Raw genomic sequence first — 25559 nt, 5'->3', positions numbered from 1 at the left:
GCCGCTCAGAAGCGCGACGATCCCCCTCCTCTCCCCAAGGAGCGGCGCGGCGCCGCGGGCCGCCCGCCGCAGCGCCCCCTGCGCGCGGAGCGGGAGCGGGACGCCCGCCCGCCAACGGCTCCCCGCAACGGCTCCCCGCGGCCCGGGCGGGGCGGAGGGCGGGCCGCGGGCCGGCGCCGCCTTGCCGGGTGCCAGGTCGCCCGGGGCCTGGCGTTGCTAGGGGCGCCGCGGCGCAGCTCTCCGCCGCCGGCCGCGGCCATGGACAGCGCCGGCTCCCGCGCCTCGGTGCTGGCCGAGCTCCGCTGGGACGATGGCTACGCCGTCCCCGTGGCCAACGCGGAGAACAAGGCGCTGGAGGACGAAGTGAGCGCGGGGCGGCGGCGGGCGAGGAGGGAGCCCGGCGCGGCCGCTCCCGCCTCCCCTGAGGGCCCGCGCGGCGGCGGGCGCTGCGGCGGCTCCGCACGGGGCCGGGGCCGGGGCCGGGGCCGGGGCCGGGGCTGGGGCCGGGGCTGGGGCCTTCCCCGCGCTGGCGGCCGCGTCCCCGCTCCCCGAGGCGGCGCCGCCGGGGCAGGAGAACGGCAGCTCCGCGCCCGCGGGGTGCGGGGGGGGGGGGGGGCGCGGTCCTCTCCCTAGCGCGAACTTAATAACTTCGTAACACTCAGGAGTGCTTTGGGGGGGGGGGGTGCACCTGGATGCTGGGTGAAGGCCTGCCCAGCAAGATAAGTCCATGGCAATTCTGGTCACCTTTACAAGCGAAAGTACTTTTGCCACTAATGTTTAATCTCAAATCTCTTTTTCCCCCATTTCTGTGGAGGAATATGCAGTGCGTATTTTCAATTGCTTTTGTGATTTAAAATTGCAATTGTATTTTTAAGTAGCTGCAGGTAACAAACGCCCAACTAAAATAGTTAATTGACAATTGTGACTTTAAAATAGCTGCAGGAGATGCAAAAAGAAAAAGTAAACCTACAAAATCAACTGACTGACTTTGAAGAGCGTATAGAAGCAATGACATCTCATTTAAAAAACGTAAGACAAGAATTCAGCTTCACTCAGGTAAACTGCTTGTCTAGTGTGTCCATTTTATCAGACAGATTTGTAATGTGAAGATTTTTCTGTGGCTTGCATCCCTATGTGTTTTGTCACTTTTGTTAGAGATTTCTCAGGCCTATCTTCTAGGACTTTCACAGGAAACAGAAGTGAAATCATGTGTCTTGGTGATATTATTTGGTTATTAAAAAAGCCCATCCAAGAATTCTTTATAAATGAGCACTTTCATAGATGATAAGAAAAATTTGGTCAAGAAAAGAGAAAATGAAGAGTTAATTTTTGGACTTGAAAAAGGAAAAGAGATGATTAAGGTGTCAGACACCTGCACTTAGATTCTGAGTTTACTGACTGGAATGGGTAGCTTAGATTTTCAACAACTGCCAAGTCAAAGCTGCATACATTTCAGGTAGAATATTCTATGTGAAAAAGCCTTAAGAAACTTCCCTGCAACTGAACAGCCTCTACAGTTTTACCATGCTAGATTCAAGTTTTAGTTTGCACATGAAGAAAGAAGCAGCATGAACTATTCTTTATTTAAGAGAAGCTTCTAGTAAGTAACAGATTAATTATTATATAGAAAAAGATCTATCAAATCACTTTTGTCAGGAAGATAAGACGATATAGAGATGCTGCCATAGGCCAGCCTGGTGCACAGCTCAAAACAATAAAATTATTTCTCTTGATGTGCCTCCCGAATCTGACAGAAAGCCATCCATGATTAAAAGACTAAGATTTTGATTTTAAGAGATTAAGATTCTGAAATATTTTCCAATTGGGTAATTAAGATATAAATGGTTGATCTGTGAGTATCCGATGCAGTGCAGTGGGTATATTACAGTATGTGAGATACTGAAATCTGAACACTAAGTTACTCTGAAAATTTCTGTATTTAAATCAAAATCAGGCCATTTCTGAGTTCTGATTCGGTTGCATATAAAATGCTTTTCTGGTGATAAAGGTCTGTTATTCATTGTAAAATGCTGAATTGTATTATTCTCTAGTCTCTTTACAAAGCCAGAGAGAGTGAAATTGAAACCGAACAACACTTTAAAGCCCTTGCTGAGAGAGAATGTGGACGTCTCAAAAGTGAGATTAAACGACTGGAAGATGAGATAGTTTCCTTAAGAGAAAAGAAAAACAGTCAAGAAGTAAGATTTAAAAATTTTTAAGAGAACTTCCGTATTGCAATTAAATTTTATGAATTTCTTTTGTGCTCACTTACACTTACAAAAGTCAAAAAGTTATTTGTAAGTAAAACTTACAAACTAAAAGTGATCTAGATATACTTTTCACTGTGTGCATAGAATGACATTGAGGAACTCCTTGCATAGACTGGACAAGACTTAGCAATTAACTAGGTATTGAAAGACTTCAGTCTTTCAAGACAGTTATCACAATCAAGAACTCAGGAACTGAGCATGATGAATACTGGTAAGAATCACGCTCAAAGCTATGAAGGTGGGGTATCAACAGAGATATTCTTAATGCCAGATGCCCAGCCACATTTCCATATCACCATCTTGTTAATTCTTGCAGGTATTTTTTTTATACTTTAAAAATTAAATTGCTGGCAGCAAATCTTTTTTCCTCCATGAAAAGCTTGTTGCATATTTTCAAGAATTAAAAACGTAGGTTATTAGGTAATGTTACCTAATTACAGTTCTTACCTATTTTACAGAACTGTCTTTTTTTTCTTTCTTTGAATCATTTAAATTGTGTTGTTTATTCTTCATGCTCTCTTTTTTCTCATTAAGTCTGTTGACAGCCTCCAGTCTCTCAAAAGGTAAGCAGGATCAAGATGGCCTTGCTATTCAGCTGGATCCAGATTCTATCACATTCATATCAGGAAGTCTCTTTACAGTCATGTGAGACCATGTGTAAAGTGATTTACGGGATAAGGATGTTAAAATTGGGCCTTAGTGTCTGAGGGAGAAACTTTACTGTATGATGCCTCAGATCAGTTTCTTATGTGGAATGAATATTGCACATATTAATAAAAAGGTATATCTTGCCAGAGGTTGACTTTTCTGTTTAAAATAATTTGCACTTTTGATCTGTGGTAACTTACTGAATAAAAAAAGAAAGCATAACTTATCAACTCTGTTGACAATAAGATCTCTGTAAACTTAAGTTCTTACGGAAGCTTGAACTGGTTGTTTCAATTAATATTCACAGAATTTTTTAGACATTTAACATTAACCCTTTAATCTCAAATTTTATTAGAATGATATAAACAAAACCACTAAGAAGCTGGAAGACTTAAGACAACAGATGAACTGTGATGAGGAAGTTTTGGCAAGTTGGATAGAGGAATTAAATCGCAAAGATAATGATGCTGTCACAATCCAGAAGTATGCACACCAAGATGAAGGGAAACTAGGAGTAAGTAGATCTGATAGGTCTCTGTTTTTGTTTCTACAAAATTGCTATTTTTAGCATCTAAAGACTTTGTTATACTGTCAAGTCAAATAAGACTGAGACAAGATTTTGTACAACAGCACTTCTAAAATATGATGGTCTCCACTTAGCACAACAGTGGAATTCCGTATAAGGCTCATTTTAAAGGTCAGAGAGATTAGGTTTTACAAGGGTGAAAGGCATTAATTTCTTTGTTCTTCTGGGTAAAATTTAAGTTTTATTTTTACCTAGATAAGAAAGTGTAAAAATAATAGTAATTTCTAGTGGTCATTAGAAAACTGTGCCACCAGTTGTAAACACAGCTTAACACAGTAAACACTGAATTAAGTGTGGAGTTTGTTTAAAAAATGCATGTCGGATATGTATAGGTAACATAGATTTTTCCCATTAGAACCGAATTTATTAATATTACCGAGGATAAAGTAAGGCTTTTTGAGTAAAACTGTCTAGAGTAATAAAAGACAGTATAAACAGACACTCCAGTCACAAGTTCAGATTTCATAATGGTTCTTTTCCACCCTTAATTGTAGCAGAACTTTAAAAATGTATAAGACATTACTTACTCATTATTAAATATATTATCCTTTCGTATCATTTCATTTCAGGCACTAACGCTCCAAGTAGAAAAGCTGACGGTGCAAGCAAATCAGAAACACAGAGCTCTTGATAATGAGCTTACAGAAACCATAACAGCTCAGGTTGGTGCTTAAAGTTCTTGAAGATTTATTGCTATGATTTTTTTCTTAAATCAGAAATCATAGCGGTCCTTCCTTTTAAACAGATAGAGCTTGACAAGACAGCTGAAGATTTTCGCAGAGTTCATCAGGAAAGGCAAGAAGTCATCAGGCAGTGGGAGAATGCCATAGAACAGATGCAAAGAAGAGATCAACAGATTGATCATTGTACTATGGTAAAACTCTGTTGTGACTGATCTATATATTGGGCCTACTTTTATATCTGTAAAATTGGTTGGAATTTTGCCACTCTCGATGTAGAACAACGGAGTCTTTTAGATGTACAGCGTTCTTCTTGTGGTGACCTGTGAATTTTATTAAGCTGTTTCAGAGTTTAGGTATTACAGAAAGGTATGCAAAAACAGTGCACTGTTTTGATGAATTTTATTGTCAGAGATTACCTTTATTATGAAAGAAGTATCTCTCAGTGCAAGTAATGGTGCTCTGCTTGATACTATATAAGGTTTAATTTTCACTCTCAGGGTCACTGGAAGATGCAAAGCGTGCCAGTTTTAGTACTGCTTTTTCTGTCTGATCTAAGAAGCAACAAGATGGAGTGTTGTTTCTTAGAACATAAGGACAAATAAATTGCAATGAGGGAACTGAGTCTGAGCTGTGATACAAAATACAAAATAAAATAGTGAACATTTAGAACTGGGAGGAATTAAAATTTCTACCTCCATGAACAAATGCATGACTAACATTTATGTCAGAATTATGATAAATAATCATATTAAAATTAAAAATTAGTCTCTAAGTATGTCCTGCAAATCCAGAGAAGCAACAGCACTCTTCAAATCAAAAAAGACCCTGTTGGGTATTACAGGTTAGTATTAATTTCTAAAAGATACATTCTTCATCTTTTTTTCTCACTGTCTTAAGCACAGATGTTAAAGTGGAAAGAAGAACAAAAAAAGTATATTTTATCCTGACTTTGTCAGGAGAGGTAGGAACTCCTCAGAAAGTTTTGAAGGGCACCAAAACAGATGCCACAGAAAATGCTATATTGATCAGCATGCACAGAAATATTATAAATGTGGATTCCAAACAATGCCTTTTTTGAAGGGGGGGTGGGGGGAGCATAAATGCATCTACAAGAAGAATCTTCACTCTGCTAGTATGATATTTTCCTGCTGAAAGATTAGAACTTTTTTGGATGTTGTCCATATGGGTATTAGGCATACCCTGAGTAGAAATATGGTTTGAACAGGCTTAAGATGTAACAAACACTTAAAAAATTAATAGAAAATAACATGCCAGGAGGAATACTACTGAATAGAGAATAGAATGGTCTAATTTAGCTGCAATATGTTGTATTTTATGGTATCTCAGGTTATGAGATTCCTGTAACAGATCAAAAAAAAATTCTGGCCAACCTGCCAGACATTAGTAGTCCAAAGAGTAGTCTTATTGATGCTTTTGTAAATATATTTTGTTTCATGTTAGAGCTATGGTATAATTTTCCCAGTAACTGATCTTTTACTTAACCTTTAAGAATACACAATTTCCGCTGAACAGCTATAAATATGTCTGCTTAGGTAAGCATCCCATTGTAATTTCACTCTTGTTTTTCTACCATTTCAGGTCCATCTAAAGTTTCATTCACATAGTGGGGTTTTTTTTAGGTAATCAATCAAAATTATTTTTATTTCATGGAGGTGTATGAGATCATGTTTTAATAAAAAAAAAAAATTTTGGAATAATATTTTGGAACTGGCCAATCCAAAACATTTGCAGTATTACAATATATTGCGTGTTATGATATACCAGTGGAATAAAGTAATTTAAGAATGGTGTGACAACTAGGCTGTCTCGTGCAAAGAGAAGTCTTAACAGCAATCTATCTTCTGGTTGTACCCTTTATTAATGCAAAGCATCTTAACTAATTCAAGCAAGTCTAAAATATTTCTATTCTGCTAGTTAATAACAGAGATAAAACAGGAGATGCGAGAAAAAGAAGTTGTGCTCAAAGAGAAGACTTCCTTTTTGATAAATGAAACTGTTAATAATGTGGAATATGAAAAGACAATCTCTTCTGCTGAGCGGGAAGCTACTAGCCTCCGAAACGAGTATCAAACCCAGGATACTTACAGAGTTCAGCTGCAGGATGAGGTAATGATGACCAAATAGTTTAGAAAAAACAGACTGAAAAAATCTTTAACTTCTAACTAGATAAAGGAAACACAGGAATAAAAACTACTCTTCTCTGTTTTTATACTACGCTCCTAATTATATAACAACAAGTCTGTTCCTCCCAGTCTGCTCTTGATTATTGGAATCTGAATCCTGAACTTAGTCCCTTCACTGATAGGGCTGCAGAAGAGCAAAAGCACAGCCACTGCGATTACCTTGTATTCTCTGTTGTGTTGGCATAAGATGGATGAATTTTCTCTTGAATTGTGTAACACTATTAGATGCTTCAGAAGGTGTGTCTCGCTGTTAGCATATGGAGACTGCAGTATTGTATAAAGATCGGAGAAATCTCTTCCGGATTCCGAACAATTGTTATCCTGTGCTCTAAGTGTTGATAGTCCTTGTAGTTATGTTAAAATTACTGGAAAGAAAATTATTTTTCACATACATAGCTTTCTAATCAAGAGGCAGTATGAGAGGGCTGTCCTAATGAACAAGCTGTGCTTGATTCTGTTAGTTATTATATTTAATCTGTACTTAGCATTAGGAATGAGCTGAATTGCTACATTTCTTAAATGCTTGTATAAGTAGTTCTCAGAGATAATTTAAGTCTCCTGAGTCTGCTAAGAAGGGACATACACTAGTATTACTTTTCTGTTAACAGGAAAACAGTAACACTGTCTGGGCTCTCGGCAAGCTCAGTGATTCAAAAATATCTCTGTGTATCTATTGTGGCATTAAATTTGGATAACTTGTCTGTAGTAACTGGTTCATAAACTGATATCCTAATTAAAATACCCATATTCTACATGACCCAAAAAATCCCCCTCAGTCAGAAGTTCCAGTCTGGGGGAAAATGGCGGTGGCTTTGGGGGCCAGATTCCTCAGGCAGCTCACAAGCTGTAGACTACTAGATTACCCTATACTTCATGCAAATTTAAGGGGTCACAGAATTGGCAGCTTTTTCTCTCTGAGCTGTGAGGTCCTTCAAGATGTTCACAATTACTGTTTCGTAATGTGTTAATAAGAATAGTCTCCCACTGTTGGGTGTCAGAGCCTCTGTGGGATGTAACTGAGAAACAGAAAGAATCTGAGACTTGCAGTTCACTCTGACACATTGAGAAACCTGCTATATACTTTTGAACAGGTTATGAGGTTTCTTCATCTGTGAAAGTGAAGACACTTACACTGTTAAGTGATACTGTGAAGACTAACAAGCTACTTCTAAAGTACAAGTATTCCTATCCCATTTATGTTGTCATGTATTATTTACCAAATTAGATGTCTGCTTATTTTTGTTCTGAACAGCTTTCCTGTATCTTAATCAAAATAATTCTACATACTCAAGGAAGTCTGGACTAGAAATAGTAATTAGATATATAAGGGTATCCATGGTTACAAAGAACCTCATCAAAATCAGATATGCTCTATAAAAGCCTGGTTCCACTCATACAGATGCTGTTGGACAAGGGTTGCAGCCTACAGCTACTTCATCCTTCATAATTCATCCTGTAACCTTCATAACTAAGTATTTTTGGCCTAGTAGTCAGATGATATGAATTAGTTTACTGACTCTACTAGCTGTGCTGATTTACACCAGCTCAGAATTTGCAGCACTTTTCATTTAGAAAACTGTTAAAAGAAATGGAATACATTTCAATAAATAGAGAACAGTTACAATTTTAAGGGGCCTAACATGTACAAAGTACAAAATGGAGCAATCAAACTCTTATTTAATTTATTAGCTGAACACTTTGAAATGCACTGTGGCAAGAACTACTTCTGATCTAGAGTCTTCGAGAGTACAAGTAGCCAATCTGAAGAAAGAAATTCAGAAAAAAAAATCCAGGTAAGAAACAGACTTTTAGAAACATAGTTTGTAAGAGTTAGTGATGTAATCGGATCCTTGATTGAGCAAAGAACTTTAAATAATGTTGTTTATTAAAGCATCCAATTTTCTGATTGTTTCACATCCTGTATAGTTTCTAGCACTGTGCAGCTTGGAAATACTCCTGGTAGTCTTTGTTTTTAAAGCAGATGTAAAATCTGAATAAGTCCTTGGTTATCATATAGTCAAGTTTAGCCTGCTTTATTATGCAACTGCTCAGTAAGATAGGCTGCTTAGTTTTAGCAGTCTTGTATATGCAACCTTTAGTTTAACTTGATACATCATGTAATTTGTTTAGATTAACCTCTCTTAAAGAACAAAATGCAAGTCTTTCCAATAAACTGAAGCTTGTGACTGAGAAAACACTAACTTCAGAAGAGAAAGCTTTGAGGATGGAAGAAATACTAAAGGAAGAAGAGAAAATTGTCAAGGTAAGATGTTTTAAATAGTTTCTGCAAATGAGGATTCATTTGAACTTTGCAAGTTCTATATAGAACAAATGCTTATTTATGGATTAGAATGGAATGTAGATATTAATAAGACAAGTAGCTACTTCATCTCAAACAGTGAAGTAATCAGGATATAGATGGGTCAATATCTGTGTTGGGAAAACTCTGGAGAAAAATAAGCGGTCCTAGTAATTTAGAAAATGTGTCCCCATGTATTAACACAGGATAAACATAATAGTGTGGGAAGGATTATAGAATCGTCTTTTACATATCATATATAAAACCAGTATTCAGACTGCATATTCGTACTGAACAGAACATTTACATCTGCACCATCAGTTACTTGCAGCTTCTTGGTTTGATTAAAATAAAGATTTTTACTGAAATGTGGCAAACTTAGATGAGGTAATGTTCTTCTGCTGCTTTGTAACGATACTGAAAAACATTTTATCTTGTATTCTGCTTAGCTCTGTCAAGCTTTCCTGTCTCCAAACACTCTGCTTTATGGGATGCTGAGGAGCCAGGGGCCTTGAACTTCTAAGCTATCAGTTTGCTAACAAGAAGGTTGCTAAGGAGTGAGAAACTTGTCAGGATGACTTCTCAGTAATGTTTCTGCTGAACACTTCTTGGTTTTAGTAAACCACCACCAAAATTTTGAATCCTGCAGAGTTATGATTTTGGCAAATCTGGATTAAAAACTTTCTGCAGTGTTTTAAATCAGATTTAGCTAGTCCAGTGTCCGTTTTTTTTTTTTAATTCTACTGCATGATACTCTGATAAATCTAACTTGTTTTCTAATGTTGTGGACTACTAAATAATTACTGGCTAACCTAGATTCCATTTTCATGATGGATGAAGATTTTGATTTGGGAAGTAGCATGTACAATCTGTAAAATGTGTCTATTTTTCTTGTAATATGTCTGATCATAACTCTACTCTTTCCCAATTTGCTACTAATTCTTTTAGAGTATTTTACTATTTAGCTTCTGACTGATTTGATATAAATCTTGCATTTTGCTGGATAATTGGCTATTGGGTATGTTGAAGCTTTCTCTTCTGTAAGATGACCAGGTTACATGAATGTGACAGAGCAGGTGTTCTTCCGCAAGTGACAACAAAACTGTATCTACAGCACACCATTGTACTCTCATGTTTTCCTTTTTGTATTGTTTCCTGCAGCGTCTACGTGAAACAATCCCTTGTAGTGGATTCTGAGTCTTATTTTTCAAACTTACTAATCTTACATACATTAACTATGCAGAGAGTTTCTTAAATTATAGGCCTTACTCTAAATATTCTGTTTTTTCAGAGAATTTAAAAACAAGCTAGAATGATATAACACTTCATTAAACTGAAAACCTTATTTGCTTCCCCTTAAGACTTTTACCAGGGTGGCTAAACCATTAGCAGAGTTTCTTTACTTGCATCTGTGGCGGATAACCTAAGATGACATTGAGCTAGGCAGCTCTAGAGCTTTAGGGTAATATTTTAATTAGGATGAACTGTTCTTGAACACTGTCTGTAATGTATTAGTCAGAAGCATGCTTTCCATCAACATTAGACACGTTTATTTGCTGCATCTATTAATTTACTGTGAAGAGATATTTACAGGAACAATTTGGATGAAATCTCACCATTTTTTGCTTTAGTCCTCTGATACTTCTCCCTCTTAAATCTGTGGTAGAGCACTATTGCACAGTGAAGCTTATTTAACATCTCTTTATATAGACAACCTCACTTAAAGGAAAAGAAACAATTTTGGTTAAATAAATGCATTTAAATATGCAAGTGAGATTACTAAATGAAGGTCAAATTTTGATCCAATTCTAATAAATGAATTTATCATTATAGTCATTACCTTCAGAAATATAGCTCAAAATTGGACATATGGGTAGACAGGAAATTAAAATAGTTTACTTCTGAAATTAAATGCCTCTGTCCAGGCATGATCCAAACACCACTGAAATCAGTGCAAAAATGCAACTGGCTTATTTCATATTAAGCCTATATCTGCTTTTTTACTTCCTGAGTTTTGGATTTTGCCTTGCACTTACAGCAAGCTCAAATAAAAAGAAAAAAAAATCTGGGGGAATTTGAATATGAACTCTTGAAGAACAAAGGAATTACCTCATCTGTATACTTCTAAAAGGAAGAACGAGCACATTTTTATTCATGTTGAAGAGTGAACTCTAAGGCATTTTGCTATGTTAACTCAGCAGTGCATATTCACGCTCTGTACCAGACTTGTGCTGAATGTAAATAAGTCTTTCAGGCTGGGATTGTCAAAGGGTCTAGTAGAATGTGACGCCGCATCACTCATTTCTAGTGTTGTACCTTGCACAAAGCTAGCGTGCTGAACTGCCTCAGCTTCGGAGGGTCTCTCGTCATTTGGATCGTAGGAGGAAGGAGGGAGGGAGAGAAGGGAGCAGTTTTCCTTGTTAAGGTTATAAAAAGAATAATCTCAATTTTTGTTTTCATTACGCTTCAGGTTACCTGCAATGTTCAGCATTGCCTTACTGTCATAGACACTATTAAAACCTAATTTTCTGTACTGATTTAGGTGTTATCTCAACTTAAGTCTGAGAATTGAAGGAAAAGATTAAGGCATGTAAATACTTATTCAAACAAAATTATTATCACTTGAAAATAATACATATAGGTGTATACACACACACACAGAGAGAATTACAAGTTTTAATAAACCATTGGAAAGCTTTGTATTAGTCATTCAGAAGAAATTAAATGGGATTTCCCTGCTTAAATATACTAGAAGACAGAAGGAGGTTGGTTGGCTTGTTTGTTTTTAAAGGAGGCCAGGAATTTAGTTTTCTGAAAGGGTAGAAGTAGCAGTATTCCTTGAATGATAAAAAGTCATGTAATAGCAGGGTACGATCCAAGTAAAAAAAAAAAAACCCAAAAACAAACACCCCTCCCCCCCCAAATAACTTTGTCAGACTTTTCCAACCAACCATTTTGAAGATCTATGAAATTCCACATTCCTATTAGTGTGGGTTTTTTTTTTTAATCTCCCTATATATGATTAATGAAGGCAAATCATTCCTCAGAACTTACTTATATACTCAATCATTAATTTGTCATCAGGAAAAAGAAACAGAAATGAACCATTTGAAAGACCTACATTTCAAGAAAACTCAAGAGTTAAAGGTGCAGAAGGATAAGGAGAAGTGTGTTGTGGCAGAAATTGAGGGAAGTCGAACATCACTTAAAAATCTTAACAGTCATCTTCGTAAACTTGATGCGGATGCATTAAGACAACAGGAAATAATGTATAACCAGGTAAAATGTTAACAAGCCCTCACTTTGTCATCATTCCTTGGAGCTAGTGAGAGTAAATAGCTTGAGTTCTGTAATCTTTACCAATGTGTTACTCTTTCAGAAATTCTGTGCAGTATTAATTTGAAGTCTGTGTTTCTGTCTCTAGATGTGTGAATAAAACTGAAGTAACTGAAAGTTGCTCTATATCACCTATGTTGTATGCATGTGTATTTCACTATTTTTGGATCTTCTCCTTTTCCCACTAATTTCTCAAATAAATTCTCTACTTTAATCCCTCTGAACCACAGACACCTCAGGGTAAATTGTTAGAGCAATACAGGAAACACATGCCAAAATCCTGTTATTTACTAATTGGATTTTCTGCATATTTCCTATGCACCACTTTGAAAATTTGCCCTTTTACATCAACATCCACTGGTAATAGCAAGATGGCAACTCCCCTGCAAGCCTCCCTACAGCAGACTTTGCTGGGTATGCTTTGTTACTCTTCTAGAAGATTACTTCTGAACCATCATGGCACATCAGTCATCTAAGAACATTTTTGCTGCTGTTTCACATTAATGAGGTTTATAAGCCATAGATTATTATAAAACAATAGCTTAATTAGGTGACTGTCCTAAAGCCATCATCTAGTTCCAAGCTTATATCTCATGTTTTAGCTTTATGGAAAGGCTATAATTGCTTATCTCAGACTCTATTAATTTATTCTTTTAAATTTTTTTAACAGGATTTTTATATTCAACAAGTAGAGAGACGGCTGTCACGGTTAGAAGGAGAGGTTAATGCAGATGAAAAACAAGTTCTGGAAGCAAAAGTTGCTGAACTTAAGAAATCCTTAGAAGAAAAGAAAAATACATATAATGTTTTACATGCACAACACAAGAAACTTCAGGTAACTTCCTAGAACATCAGGTTTTCTGTGCAAGTTCTAAAGACCTTAATGAATTAAGTAAATTTCTTATTAATAACTTGGTACTAGGTTTAAATATATGTAAGCCATACAGAAAACTTCATATCTCACACTTTCCCTGCACCTTCCAGAAAGTACATCATTACTGTACAACTGAGATGCATTAGCATGAAGACAAGTGTTGAAATATTGGGAAGACAAGCTTAACTTTCATTTCAAGATATGACTGACTGCTTGCAAATGTCTGAATTTATCTTTAGAATGACTGAGAATTAGAGAATGTTATTCTGTGACACTACTTGCTTTTGTATATTTTTCATAAAATAGGTACATTTGCATTTAGAACATTACTAAATTGAAGGGACAGTATTTGAGTTAGCTGATCCTTCTGTTGACACATATTTTGGAAATATTTTTGTCTTTAATGTAGTCCCCATGGGAGGATTTTGCACATATATGCTTGCTCTCCAATTCTCCACTCCCCAGTATCCATCATTATTCCTCTACAACTGCAGTTACTTTCTTGCAGAGGTGAACCAATCAGTTATTCTGTAGCCAACTTAGTTTCTTATTGTAATGCATATGAAGCAACTGTATTTATCAGCCAGCTACATTTTAGCCCATGTTTTGAAAACCCTTTTAAAGAGAAACCATACAGATTTCTTCTTTACATAAGGAAAGTCAGGTTTTTAATAAAATAGTCATGACTGGCTTCTCACAGCAAAAGTTAAGAAAAAAACAGATCAATTTAGTGAGGGAAAGAAACTGCTTATAGGCAGGCCCCTTACCTAGAAATCAATGCCACAACAAGATTTGATGTCTGGAAACTGGTGTCCACAAAGTTCAGTTTTGAAGAGATGCAAAACTTGAGCAGTGTGTATAACCAAACATTGGAAGAAATCTCCAGGAATTTATTAATACTCTGGAGTCTTATCAAAGTCAGATAGTTTTATGCAGATGAACTAAGAATCTAAAAGCCAGGGTCAGATGGGTGAGGGCTTTCTTTTAAATCGAGACCAGAATACATGATCATATTAGGATTATTAGTCAAAAGATCTATATCATATAAATAATTATTATACTCCAAATAAAACAAGCAATGTGTGTCATTAATGTTGCAACAGCAGCCTGCATCAGGACTGCAATGCACAAGGCACTGTCCACACAGCAGCATATGGACACAAAACGATGATGGTCCCTGCCTGATTCCAAGACTTAAAAATATTTCATTTAAAATTAACTGGTAGGTTTTGGTGTAATTTGCATTCACTGAAATGAATTAAATATAACTTATTTGGAAACAGAGTGATGTCCATTTCATCAAGAGAGCAATGGATAAGACAGGAGAAGAAACAAGTGGTGTGATGGTCAAGATAAATGAACTAAATCTTTTCAATGAGAAATCAGATCAGGAGTTAAAAAAAGCCAAAGCTATTAAGCAGGTACAGTATTATTTTCCAACTTTACTAACACAGGGCATGTTTTTTTTTTTAAACGCACAACCTCATGAGCGATCTGATCTGAGGGCTGTTGTCAGTCTCCTGCAGAGCAACATAAGAAACCCTACCGCAGTTTCCTGGCTCACGCCTTCCTTCCCAGACTGATTTGAAGTCACTTTCATGGCTATTATCTTACTAGGCAAAGTGTTGATTCTCCCCTCTATGCAGCACAAATTTCATTTGGGAATGAAGTTACCAATTTAATCAGATATTGCTTATACCACAATAAGTATCTTGTGAATCACAGAATCACAGAATCACTGAGGTTGGAAGGGACCTCTGGAGATCATCTAGTCCAACCCCCCTGCTCAAGCAGGGTCACCTAGAGCACATTGCACAGGATTGCATCCAGGCGGCTTTTGAATATCTCCAGAGAAGGAGACTCCACCACCTCTCGGGGCAACCTGTTCCAGTGCTCTGTCACCCTCACAGTGAAAAAGTTTTTCCTCATGTTAAGATGGAATGTGCTTTTTTTCCTGAGATGTGAGTGCTTTTTTTCCTGAGAACATTGCTTTTAAAATAGAGTATTTATTGATTGCTCAAGCATTTTGACCATACTAAATAGCATGTTATGATTCCTCTTCCCTTCCAACCTGCAAACCTCCTCAGCTGTCTATTAAACAGCTCAGAGTTAAATGTTTCTTCTTCTAGCCATCATGCCTTCACCCAGTATTATTTTCATTCTCAATCTGTGATGCTGATTAGTTTGACTTAGTTATTAAATTTTGAGATTTTTCAGGAGGCAGTTTTGATCTGTCCCATTCATTAAGGAATTAAAAATAAAACAGAAGTCCTCCCTATATTTTGAGGATCAGAAAACAGGGAAATGGAATCATGTTCCCAAAACCTCTAATGACTGAACATTTTTCCTGTAATAAGCTCTACTCCTCCTCAAGGATAGCAGAACCGTGCAAGGTCTAATTAGCAGTGACAACACAGAATAACACCCCAATAAAAGCAAGATGAGTTTTGCTATCAGCCTCCTTGCTGCACTTGCTCCTCAGAACCATCTCTTTCCCTAACCAGGAACTTTTTTTAGGCGGTGAAATTCAGGTGAACAAAGGAAAAAAGCTGATAGCATAAGAGAAGTCAGAGAAGAAAAATAGTTACAGAGTTTGGGATCCATAAGAGGTTTTGTTTTTGTTTTTTTAATGATTCAAGGTGTTTGCATGCTAATGAGGTTCACCACTGACTGCTTTTCATGATCTTTGATATATATAAATTTGGTCATAACACAACATGACTCATAGATAAACAGAATCTAGAACATTTTCCAAGACAGCTGTAATAGCTCAAGATAGATATTAACGGCTTGAGAAAGTTCCTTGTAAGGTCTGCTTCATTTCTTTAAAATCATCTTTATATTCTCACAATTCATAATGCTAAATTACAAGAAAGTTGTACACGAAAATGTCTAATGAAACATAACTCAGTCTGAATTAGTGGTTCTGAAGAATTTCTAGAAAACCATTCAGGAAGCAACTTACCCATATAGCACTCACCATGTAAACTGTTAGCAAAGGAGAAAAGAACATTCTTAAATGCAGAGCAGAATGAGTCTTACAGTTGTATATACAGAGGGTAAGATAATGGATGCTTTATATTTTCATTAACTTATTAACTTATTTATAAATATCTTAATAAAAAGGATACTTTCTTATTTTGAGTTTTTTTGACATTTGTTAGGAGATGATGGTTGAAGACAATCTCTTAAAACTAGAATTGAAACGTCTTCAAGATACTCTGTCTAATAAGGCAGAGAAAGTTCTCGCATTGGAAAAACAAAAATTGAAGTTAAAGACAGCGATAGCAGAAAGAACTGAAGAAATTAAGATTCATAAGGCAATGATAGATTCACAGATAAGACTTGTGGATCAGGAACGGCAACGCATAAGGTAATTATTCTTTATTTTCAAAATTTCCTTCACAGCAAGTCAAGAGCCACAATACAACTTAAAACACACCAAAAGATGTTTCCCTAAAAATCCAAACTAATCATTCTCCAGTTTTTTTTCCCTTTTCAGCATAATTAAAAAAATAGCTGGTAATTTTCCCTGTTCTTAAATTGTATTAAGTTAATGGCTGAAAATGTTAAAAGTAAAACTTCAATTGAGATCAACTGAAACTTCTATTTTAAAACTTCTACCTCTAACACGGGTACTTCCTTACAGAGAGATAAGCATTTTATTCTATTTCACCAACAGAGAAATTGAGGATGAAGTAAATCTTGCTCAAAGTCATACCTGAACCAGATGAGGATCTTTTTTGCTAGCCTTTCTCTGAAAACAAGCCTGCAGTTTTAAGCCTTTGACGATGTCTCAGTCTCTGCCGCCTAGTATCGTGGGTGGACAGGAGACCATTGTTTAACCTGCTAGCAAAGATCCTCTCTAGTATTGAGAGGAAACTGCAGCTGCAGATGTGCTGCTACTCTGACTTTACAATGTCAGACATGAGCTTTTTAAAGTAAAGATCACATGTGCGACCCTGCATTTTTCCAAATAATCGGGAGCTGTGAAAACCGCTTCTGGAGCTCTGACAAACTACTTTGAAAAGTTGCTTTTGAAGAGGGTTTAGTCAAAAGTACTTGATAAAACTGTAATTTCTTTGGCTAATCTAATAAGTTGGGGGGGGGGGTTGTTTTGTTTTTAAATAAATGAGCTCTCCATTACCTGTCCTCTATAACAAAATTCTTAAGCCTCCTGCAGTACACACTTGTCTCACTTCTTGCCCACCTATTATGATATAGGAAACGGCTTATAAAGCAGCCACGTTTAAAGCAACTTTTCCCTTCTGTAATATGCAATGTATTTGTGACAGTCTTTAGCTCTGAACTCCCAATATCTACATTGTAGTGAGTGGTTAAATCCAGCCAAAATTCAGAGCTTCAGCAGCTGAGTTGCTGAAATCTGGCAGGCTTTTTATTCACTCCTCGGCTAACCACACCCCACACAATAGGAAATTAGAGTGATTTAGTGTGACTAAAGCTTAACTGCTCACCGAGGGTGCAGACTGTGTGTTTTTTTTCCTTTGATAATTACACAGCTAATTGGTACTTCCATGTAATTTGATTTGGGGTTGTTGCCTACTGTTGCTTACGTTCATCTAGCAGTGGCAATATTAAGATAATAACAGCAGGGGGCAGTTTGTGCAGCTGTAGGATTTAAATGCCAAACCTTTAAATATTTTCTGGGGAGGACTGTGGCACAGCCTCCCATGATGCCATGATCTGGAATACGGTAGTAAATTTGACTCATTTTGGAGCTGAGAGAGAAGAACTGTAGATAGCCAGAAAAACAAATGACTGGCTGAGGGAGCAACAAAAACCAGTATCAGCTCAACTGCTGCCACACCTGCCTCCTAATACATGGAGGGAATGCTTGAGGAAAACCAGTAATTTAAGCTGCTATATAGCAAGAACTGCCCGCAAAACACTACAGAATGAACATTTTCTCAACCCATTTATTTTTCCTCAAAATAAATTAGTGCTGAATTCCAAGATCGCCTAAACAAAATCGATAAACTGAGATGCAGATATGAAATTCTTACTGTTGTCATGATGCCACCTGAAGGAGAAGAGGAGAAAACTCAGGCCTACTATGTAATTAAGGTATTTTACTAGAATTATAATTGATGACTGAGGTAGTAGAGTATTAAGCTGTAGATTTCCCTGGGCTCTAGTAATAACTAAGACAACCTCTTATCTACCATTTACTTTCAGTCTAATTGTTTTACATTATCTGACACTGTTGGTTATTTAAATAGTACAGAGATTTCAAATTAATATCTGTGGTCAGTCCTGATGTAAGTAGAGACTTAATTTGGTGCAGTTTGAAAATCTCAACAATTACACTTCAGTGCTCATTAATCTTCTACAAAGTCACACAAAGTACTACTGGCTCAGTGGTAGTCCATCCACAAGTGAAAACAAGTTTATCACAGTGTTTGATATAATCTTAAATTCTCCTAGCCTTCAGAGAATGTTATTTTGAGGTATTTACTTCACCATATGGCTTTTAAAACTTGAAAAATGTGAACTTTCTCCATAAACTTATCATTCATGTATGCACACTTCAGCCTTTCATTGAAATAAAATTCAGTCTTTATCCATAATGCAATAGCCTGATTCTAGAATATCCACAAATTGTCTGATTTGCTTTTAAATCAAAATGCCTCTAACAGCCACCTTGGCTCTACAGTCCATCCTTTTCTCATTTTTAAGTGAGAAATTTCTAAATGATGGTATTTCTGTTACTATGAGATCCAAGCAAGAGACCCTCAATATAGCCCTTGTGGTCACTGTGGGTGTAACCTCTACAACTGTGGTGGGGTACTTCCACAATATTAGATTTTCTGAGTAGCAGAAGAGCCTTTGAAGGAAGCTTTCCTAGTACAATGTTGCATCTGGGCAGGTTTTCCTATAGGACAACTTATTCTGAGTTGCTAGCCAGTGGGCTACAGAAGTTCCATCCAAATCAGCATCCATTTTCTATTATTCCTTCCAAAGTCTCATTCATCTGGAACTGTAACACTTTTTTGTACTACTGACATTAAAAAAGCATTTGCGTTTTACTTTCAAAAAAGGAAACCCGTTTGCTAATCCCCAACTCTGTAGCAAAGAGGATGAAAAGTGCATAACATCAAAAGGTGATTGTCCAAGTATACTTAGAAGTTGTAAGCTAAATCAGTTACCTTCACCAGGAAATAAAAGAGCACTTCATTGTATGCATTATCTGCAAAAGCAAGTCTGTCTCCATTACTCACATCTTCAGTGTAGCCACTTGACGTTGTATTCAGTTTATTAGACATCACATTACCTCTGAAAAGCATACAGAAAATTCTTCGATCGCTGCTTTCCTTGACAAGATGATAGAATTTCACCTCTCTGCATTCCAGTGGGTAAACACAAAGATGACTACTTCAAGGGGAAAGAAAAGTTAACGGTTCCCTGCTAATATACATATTCCACTGTCTCCCCCCTTTCCCTGTAGCTTGTCCTTGGTTGCCTCTGGCAGATGATGTTTAGCTACAGTGAAGCGTTAGGGTGGTGACAGCTTTCCTGCCTCTCCCGCGTTTTAGTCTCTTCCCTCCAGCTCCCACAGCTGTATATGCACACCACACTGCAGTCCTTATCCCTCTTAAGGTGTGGCAACTAATCATAATCCAGAAAATACATCTTTTATACAAGGGCTATAGAAAATACTTCCCTTCTCCAGCTGGCTGGGTTTCTTACCAGTCTTACAGATCAGATTAATGAGGCCTTTCAAGTGGATAATTCCCAGAAAAACTGAAGGGCTTTTAATACTTTCTTGGTGGGTTTATATAATGTACAAATTCAACTCTTACTTGGACTTTGTGGTTAAAGGAAACTCAGGGGTGGCATGTGCTGCAGTTCATGCCAGCAGGACAAAGCATGAGAACTGTGCTTTGTACGTACTATGGGTACTGCTAATCAGGACTTTGTAAGCTTAGGTATAGAGGCAGATAATTATAATGCACATGAAACACCTTAAAGAACTTCAATTGCTGTAAATAACTACTCTTTCCAGTTACCTAGTAGCTGAAATCTCAGTCCAGTTCTAACCACATGGATGAGTCCCCATATCTACCTAGGATTTTAACTACTAAATATTGCTGGTATTTTTTTCCTTATAATTATCCTAATGTTTTTACTATCTGTTCAGTCACCTAAAATACCTGTTTTATTTTCAGGCTGCACAGGAAAAGGAAACACTTCAACGTGAAGGTGATGATTTAGATGCAAAGATCTGCAAAGCTGAAAAAGAAATTGTAGCTTTGCAAAACACTCTGCATGTACTTAATAACTGCAACAGCAATTACCGAAACTCCTTCAAGGAAGTCACTGAGACCAGTATGTAAAATGGAAATTGCTATTTGCTGTGCAACTTCTGGATGATGGTATAAAGCTGGTATATATTAGGGAAATTCAATGACATGAATGAATCAGCCAGAGACTAAACTGACAGTAGCAAAAGGGAGTAATTCACACGTTGCTATGATTTGTTCAGCAAGGCAGAACAGAATAACTAAGCACAGAAAAAAGGGCAGTAAGCCAGAATTAACTAATGTTCACATTCTATCATCTGATTTATGTAAACATCTCTAAGCCTATGTAAATATTGTGAAAAGTCATGAGCAGGAAGAGTAAAGAGGAGGCAAAGCATATAGACCATTACTGGGGACAAAAATGATTAACGAGAGGAGTGCCCAGCTAAGTACATAGCTCTAATGGGTAAACTGGGCACGTTACCCAGCCCAGTGCAAAAAGCACTTCCTTATCTGCAGGGCTCCATCATGCATATCTACTAGTTCAAACAACAGAAGAAGAACAGCTGAGCCACTGGCAGTCTTCGCTTGGTAGACTGAGTTAGCTTGGGCACAAAACCGTACTCAGAGCAACTGTACCCCTTCCAGTGCTAGCTCAATTACAGCCAGCTAAGTATAAACGCTTTGGTGACGAAGGCAAATCCCTTAGCTACACTATCATTATCTGACTTTCACATAGGAGGAGAGAGAAAAAGAAGCAACCTGTCATCAGGGAAAATGAAGTTTTATTTAAGAGTAAAATGTAGTGTCAGCAACTTTTAAAATAGTGACTAGCCAACTAAAAGGGGTGGGCTTTTCACAGAATTCTGGAAAATATCTTGAGCATTTGTTAAGTGTTTCTGTGCTTGCTTTCCTTTTTCACTGGAACCTTCTTTGTTTAGCCTTACAAAAAGCATCAGCACAAGCAATTATATAAACATAACTCTAGAAAGAGTTTAATCATTTAACTTTTGTGCCCTCTGCTGGCTCTGAAAACAGTGGCTCTTAAATCGTTGTCTTTCATGAAGCCAGTTACTTTTTCACAGTCATTTGGGACAAGTGATAGAGTTTAAAAAAAAAAAAAACCCTACACCTTAAGGTATCTGTAAGAGATATCAATGGAAAAGTAGTCACTACGGGTACCTTTACACCAAATTCTGTTATTCTGTGGGATTATCTGAAACAATGATTTCTTTCAAAAAAAAGCTTTCTGGCTACTTTTTAACATTTCATATATGGAGCTTATAATATAGTACTCGCATTATATGTATTTTAATAAATTGAATAACAGAATTACATGTCTGCTGAAAATACACATGGTGTAATTAGATGGAAGTGGCCTAAAACTTCTTAGAAATAGTAATTAACGTAGCAGCTTTCATCAGTGCCTTGCTAAAACAAAACTGATGAAGAAGGTTCTTTCTCTTGTACCTATTTGGGTGATGTGACTTTATGACTCAAAAAGAGAAATGTAACTGAACATACCATCTTGAGTTCAGCAATGAATAATTCCAAACTAAACTACACGATTTGTCAAAAAAACTGCCATTCAGCATAAATTCACAGCTGCAGAATGTCAAGTCAAGCCTTGGAAAATGCTTCTTTCCTTGGTTTAGCCAGAAATGATGCAGAGTATATTAGTACTCTTTGATGCAGTTGAAGTGCAACTTACTTTAAAATGAAAATTGAACATCTTAAATTTGAGCTAGGTTGTACATGCTGCTTGTTCAGCATTTACACTGAGTCATTGTTTGGTATCACAGGTGAGGAGTACAATGAAAAATTGAAACTAGAAGAGGAAAAAAGAGCTGCTGATGAAAAATACAGATACAAACGAAAGCAGATCAAAGAACTTCAGGAAAATCTCCAGGTAAAGTACAAGCAAGAGTTCCAGCTGAATAGACAAGGCTGTAACATATAGCTTAACCCACGCAAACCATCTCATTGAAAGAGTAGGAAATTCTGTGATAAATTTTTCCCGCATTCCTTTTTACATCCTATACTTTGCATCAATGGATACAATTTTTAGAAGGCTCTACGTCTCCTGTCAAAATGATTTGAGTACTTGTGAATCTGAATTCTCTGAGTCATAATGCAACTTCAAGTTTTTTAGTCGCATACAACTATAAGGTTAAAAATCCCACAGGCACATGAACAAAATTTTGATCTGTGCTGGCATCCAGCCACAAAGGTGCTTATAATTTTCACATACCCATTTGATAAAAAGAAAGAGTAGGTAGTTGTAATCCTCTGTAGCATATTGTATTACAGTGTCTAGTATTGCAGGGATTAAAACTCACATGTCCCAGAAGTGTCCCCTGGTGTCTAGGTCCCCAGATTTTTTAGGACAATGTTTTATGTGTGTTAAAGATGCTTCAGTCTGTGGAAACAGTATTAGTACAGCTAGAGAAAGCTAGCTGACTAATTTAGTGGGCTGAGCACTAACACAAGAAAAGCGTAATCTGCATTCAGCCCCCACGTCAAGTATTTACTCTTGGCTCCTTTTGCAATCAACACACACACACAGCCCTTAAGAAAGAGCAACACTGATCTCTGAGGTGGGACATTTTAGTTAAAATTTCCTTAGGTAGAAGGAATCAAAAGGCACCTTGTTATATCCCAGGTCATTGTTCTAAGCCCTCAGTTATTAGATAAAAGTAGGCAACATTCCTATTGCCTATTCTAAACACAGGACATGCACCTTACTCAAGAAACAATCTACATCCGAGTCTGAAGAACAACGACACACATCTCCATCATGGAATAAGTTCTAGGATGTAATGAGGTTTTAAGATACACCCTTTCCTGCTGCTTTTTTTACGGAGCTCATTTTATTCACTCAAGTCTAAAGGTACCCATCTCTCCCCACAGGAGATGTAAATAAATAACGTATATTTTATTTTTAGAAGGATAGCTTGCACTGATCAGTTAAGCACTGCAATATTCAGGACTATACCATGTGTATCCGTTGCTGACACAGCACATAGAGATATATGCTTTCAGAAGTGCCTAACTTCATTGTTAGTACTCTGAAAGTCAGTTTTTTAATATATGTAAATCACCTAGTGGTCTCTTTACCTGGGTATTTATCTATTAAGCAATTAGTCTGATAGTCAGGAAAGTCCAAGTTGCATAATCATTAATACTAACTGCTTGAGCTACATTTAAAAGCAAGTAGCAGCAATAAGAGATCCTACCACAAAGTGATATAAAATTTGAAGGGATATCAGAACTCTTTTATAAACTAAAACTACTGTTTGATATGAATTTGCAGAACATGGAAAAAAGTCTTGATATGGTACTGAAGCAGGAGGCCCTCTACCAAGAGCAAAAAAAGGAAAAACAAGCTATTATTTTGCAGCTGAATAAAGACATAGAAGAACAGAAGCCAAAGCTAAAAAGGGTTATAAAACAGGTTGGTACATCAGTAATGACAGCTTCTAACTTTATAGTGATACACAGCAGTATGGTTAAAACTACAGAATTTATACTTGGTAGGTTTCTGAAGTATAGCATTTTCACAATAGCACACTTTAAAATATTTATGTTAAAAGTGTTCCAGACTATCCAGAGAAATTCAGTCTGTAAAGAAAACTAAAACAGAAACACAAGAAGAAAGAGACATTGATCTTCGTGAATTGAAAAACTTCAACAGAACCATTGACAAGCAGTTAGCTGATGTTCTAGAAGCAAATCCTGATTTAACTACACCCTTTCAAATGTACTTTCACCAGGTGAGTTTTCTAGTTGACTGCTGCTAAGATCTTGATTGATAGTTCAGACCTACTGATGAGTGTCTTTCAAAGGCAACTCCTCAATTCTATCATAAAGTTTGCTTACAGTAAAATAGGAAAGAAACATTCATCTGCTTTTAACATGTCTTGAAATACAAAGAAGAATTTTATACTTTCCTAATATACTGAGTTCTATTACACAATCCTAAGGTCAACACAATTTGTTTTTTTAATTTTCTAGTCCAATTTAGAACTTCCTACAGTTTCCTCTGTTGGTGGTAGTCAAAGTTCTAGTTCACCATCATCGCAAAGCTCACTGGCCTCTAGCAGGTAAGTGCTTGCAATGCTCTTTTAACTTAAAACTTAAACCAGTAAAATTATTCCCTAAATAACAGAATTCCTCATTCTTCCAGATTCCCTGAGTCTTGTCCCTACCTACTGAACCATCTATGAAAAATGTCTCTTTATATGTTCCCCTCTGTCAAGTCTACTAGATTTTTCTAGCACACAATAACAATTTACGTCAGCATCCATCACAGTTTAAAATAAAACAGTAATTGCAGAATAAATACATTTACTTTTTCTAATTGTGCTAATTAAAAAGTGGTTTCCCATTATAAAAACACAAGTTTGTGCGCTCCAGCCAGATTTTGCACTTGTAGCTGCTCATGTGCACTCTCCTTCCTAATTAAATAGGGAAGCTAGACATATATGCTTTTCTTGATAACTGCCAAGTACCTAGAATAAGCTATCTTTTTCCCCTTGTTCAAAGTATATTCTACTTAAAATATTGCTTTTAACATGTTGAATCAATTATGATCTAACAAGATTCCCATAGATCTACTACAGAAGTCTATCACTTATCTAGAATAAACACTGCTGCCAAGTGGCTTTATGGTAAGCAACCTTTAGGAGAAGCTCTACTTTACATGTAGGGATTTCAGTATTCTGATGAATAAGTTTTTGTCTTTCAGATCCTCCAGAAGCTTAAGTTCAGCTTCTAGTCAGACTTCAGCACTTAAAGTCATAGATCTGAGCTTTTCTGTCAACACTTCTGCAGAAGCAGCTGCCCTTGGTTCACAGCCACCCAGAAAAAAATCTTAATCTTTGGAATGCCATAGTAAAGACCTTATACTGATTAAAGCTTCTAAACTGATTAAGTTGTACCTTAATTTATTTAGCAAGATCTAATGGCAATTAGAATACATCTTAGCACTAATTTCTACCAGAAATATAACTTCTTAACAGAGTATGCAATAAATTATATAGTATTAATGTTATTAAGTGTATGTTTTACACAATAAATTAACTTTTAAATTACTTTCTCAAGTTCCGCTGTTGGAGAACTGAAGATCTGGGAAACTCTTCAGAAACCAGTAATTCATGTTCTTACAATGAAAAGGATAGTTATGTTAAAGCAATTAATTTTAGTAAACTGATATCTTATGATTGCTCCTATCTCAAGGGAAAAGCTGACTACATTATGTCTATTACATATTTTCAAAACCTGCAGAACAGGCAGTAATATTGTCCAAAAGGGACAAGCTTAACCTTCATAACAAAGATTTGAACTTTTCATGTAAATATCTTCCCTCCTTAAAAGTGATTCAGAGCACTTATCTTG

At 36.8% G+C, this 25559-nt stretch overlaps 1 protein-coding gene across 1 annotated transcript; it reads left to right on the top strand.

The window, feature by feature from the left end:
- The first annotated feature begins 243 nt into the window (after nucleotides 1–243).
- CCDC39 (coiled-coil domain 39 molecular ruler complex subunit) lies at nucleotides 244–25091 on the top strand. The gene is made up of 20 exons (XM_067301643.1): nucleotides 244–363; nucleotides 937–1056; nucleotides 2052–2198; nucleotides 3274–3432; nucleotides 4074–4166; nucleotides 4250–4378; nucleotides 6123–6314; nucleotides 8081–8184; nucleotides 8522–8654; nucleotides 11775–11969; nucleotides 12697–12861; nucleotides 14184–14321; nucleotides 16065–16273; nucleotides 17862–17985; nucleotides 20088–20247; nucleotides 21965–22071; nucleotides 23476–23616; nucleotides 23756–23935; nucleotides 24177–24265; nucleotides 24910–25091. The coding sequence occupies exons 1-20, from the start codon at nucleotides 259–261 to the stop codon at nucleotides 25037–25039; spliced, it is 2820 nt and encodes a 939-aa protein (XP_067157744.1). The 5' UTR covers nucleotides 244–258; the 3' UTR covers nucleotides 25040–25091.
- The last annotated feature ends 468 nt before the right edge of the window (nucleotides 25092–25559 follow it).

Source organism: Apteryx mantelli, chromosome 9 (genome assembly GCF_036417845.1).
Source record: "Apteryx mantelli isolate bAptMan1 chromosome 9, bAptMan1.hap1, whole genome shotgun sequence".
NCBI lineage: Eukaryota > Metazoa > Chordata > Aves > Apterygiformes > Apterygidae > Apteryx > Apteryx mantelli.
This window is presented reverse-complemented; position numbering and strand designations above follow the sequence as displayed.

Excerpts from the sequence above, each read along its gene's own strand:
- CCDC39 (XM_067301643.1), top strand. The coding sequence starts at position 259 with ATGGACAGCGCCGGCTCCCGCGCCTCGGTGCTGGCCGAGCTCCGCTGG. Across the intron at positions 4,167-4,249 it reads CAGAAACCATAACAGCTCAG|ATAGAGCTTGACAAGACAGC; the intron begins GTTGGTGCTTAA and ends CCTTTTAAACAG. Across the intron at positions 6,315-8,080 it reads GAGTTCAGCTGCAGGATGAG|CTGAACACTTTGAAATGCAC; the intron begins GTAATGATGACC and ends TTAATTTATTAG.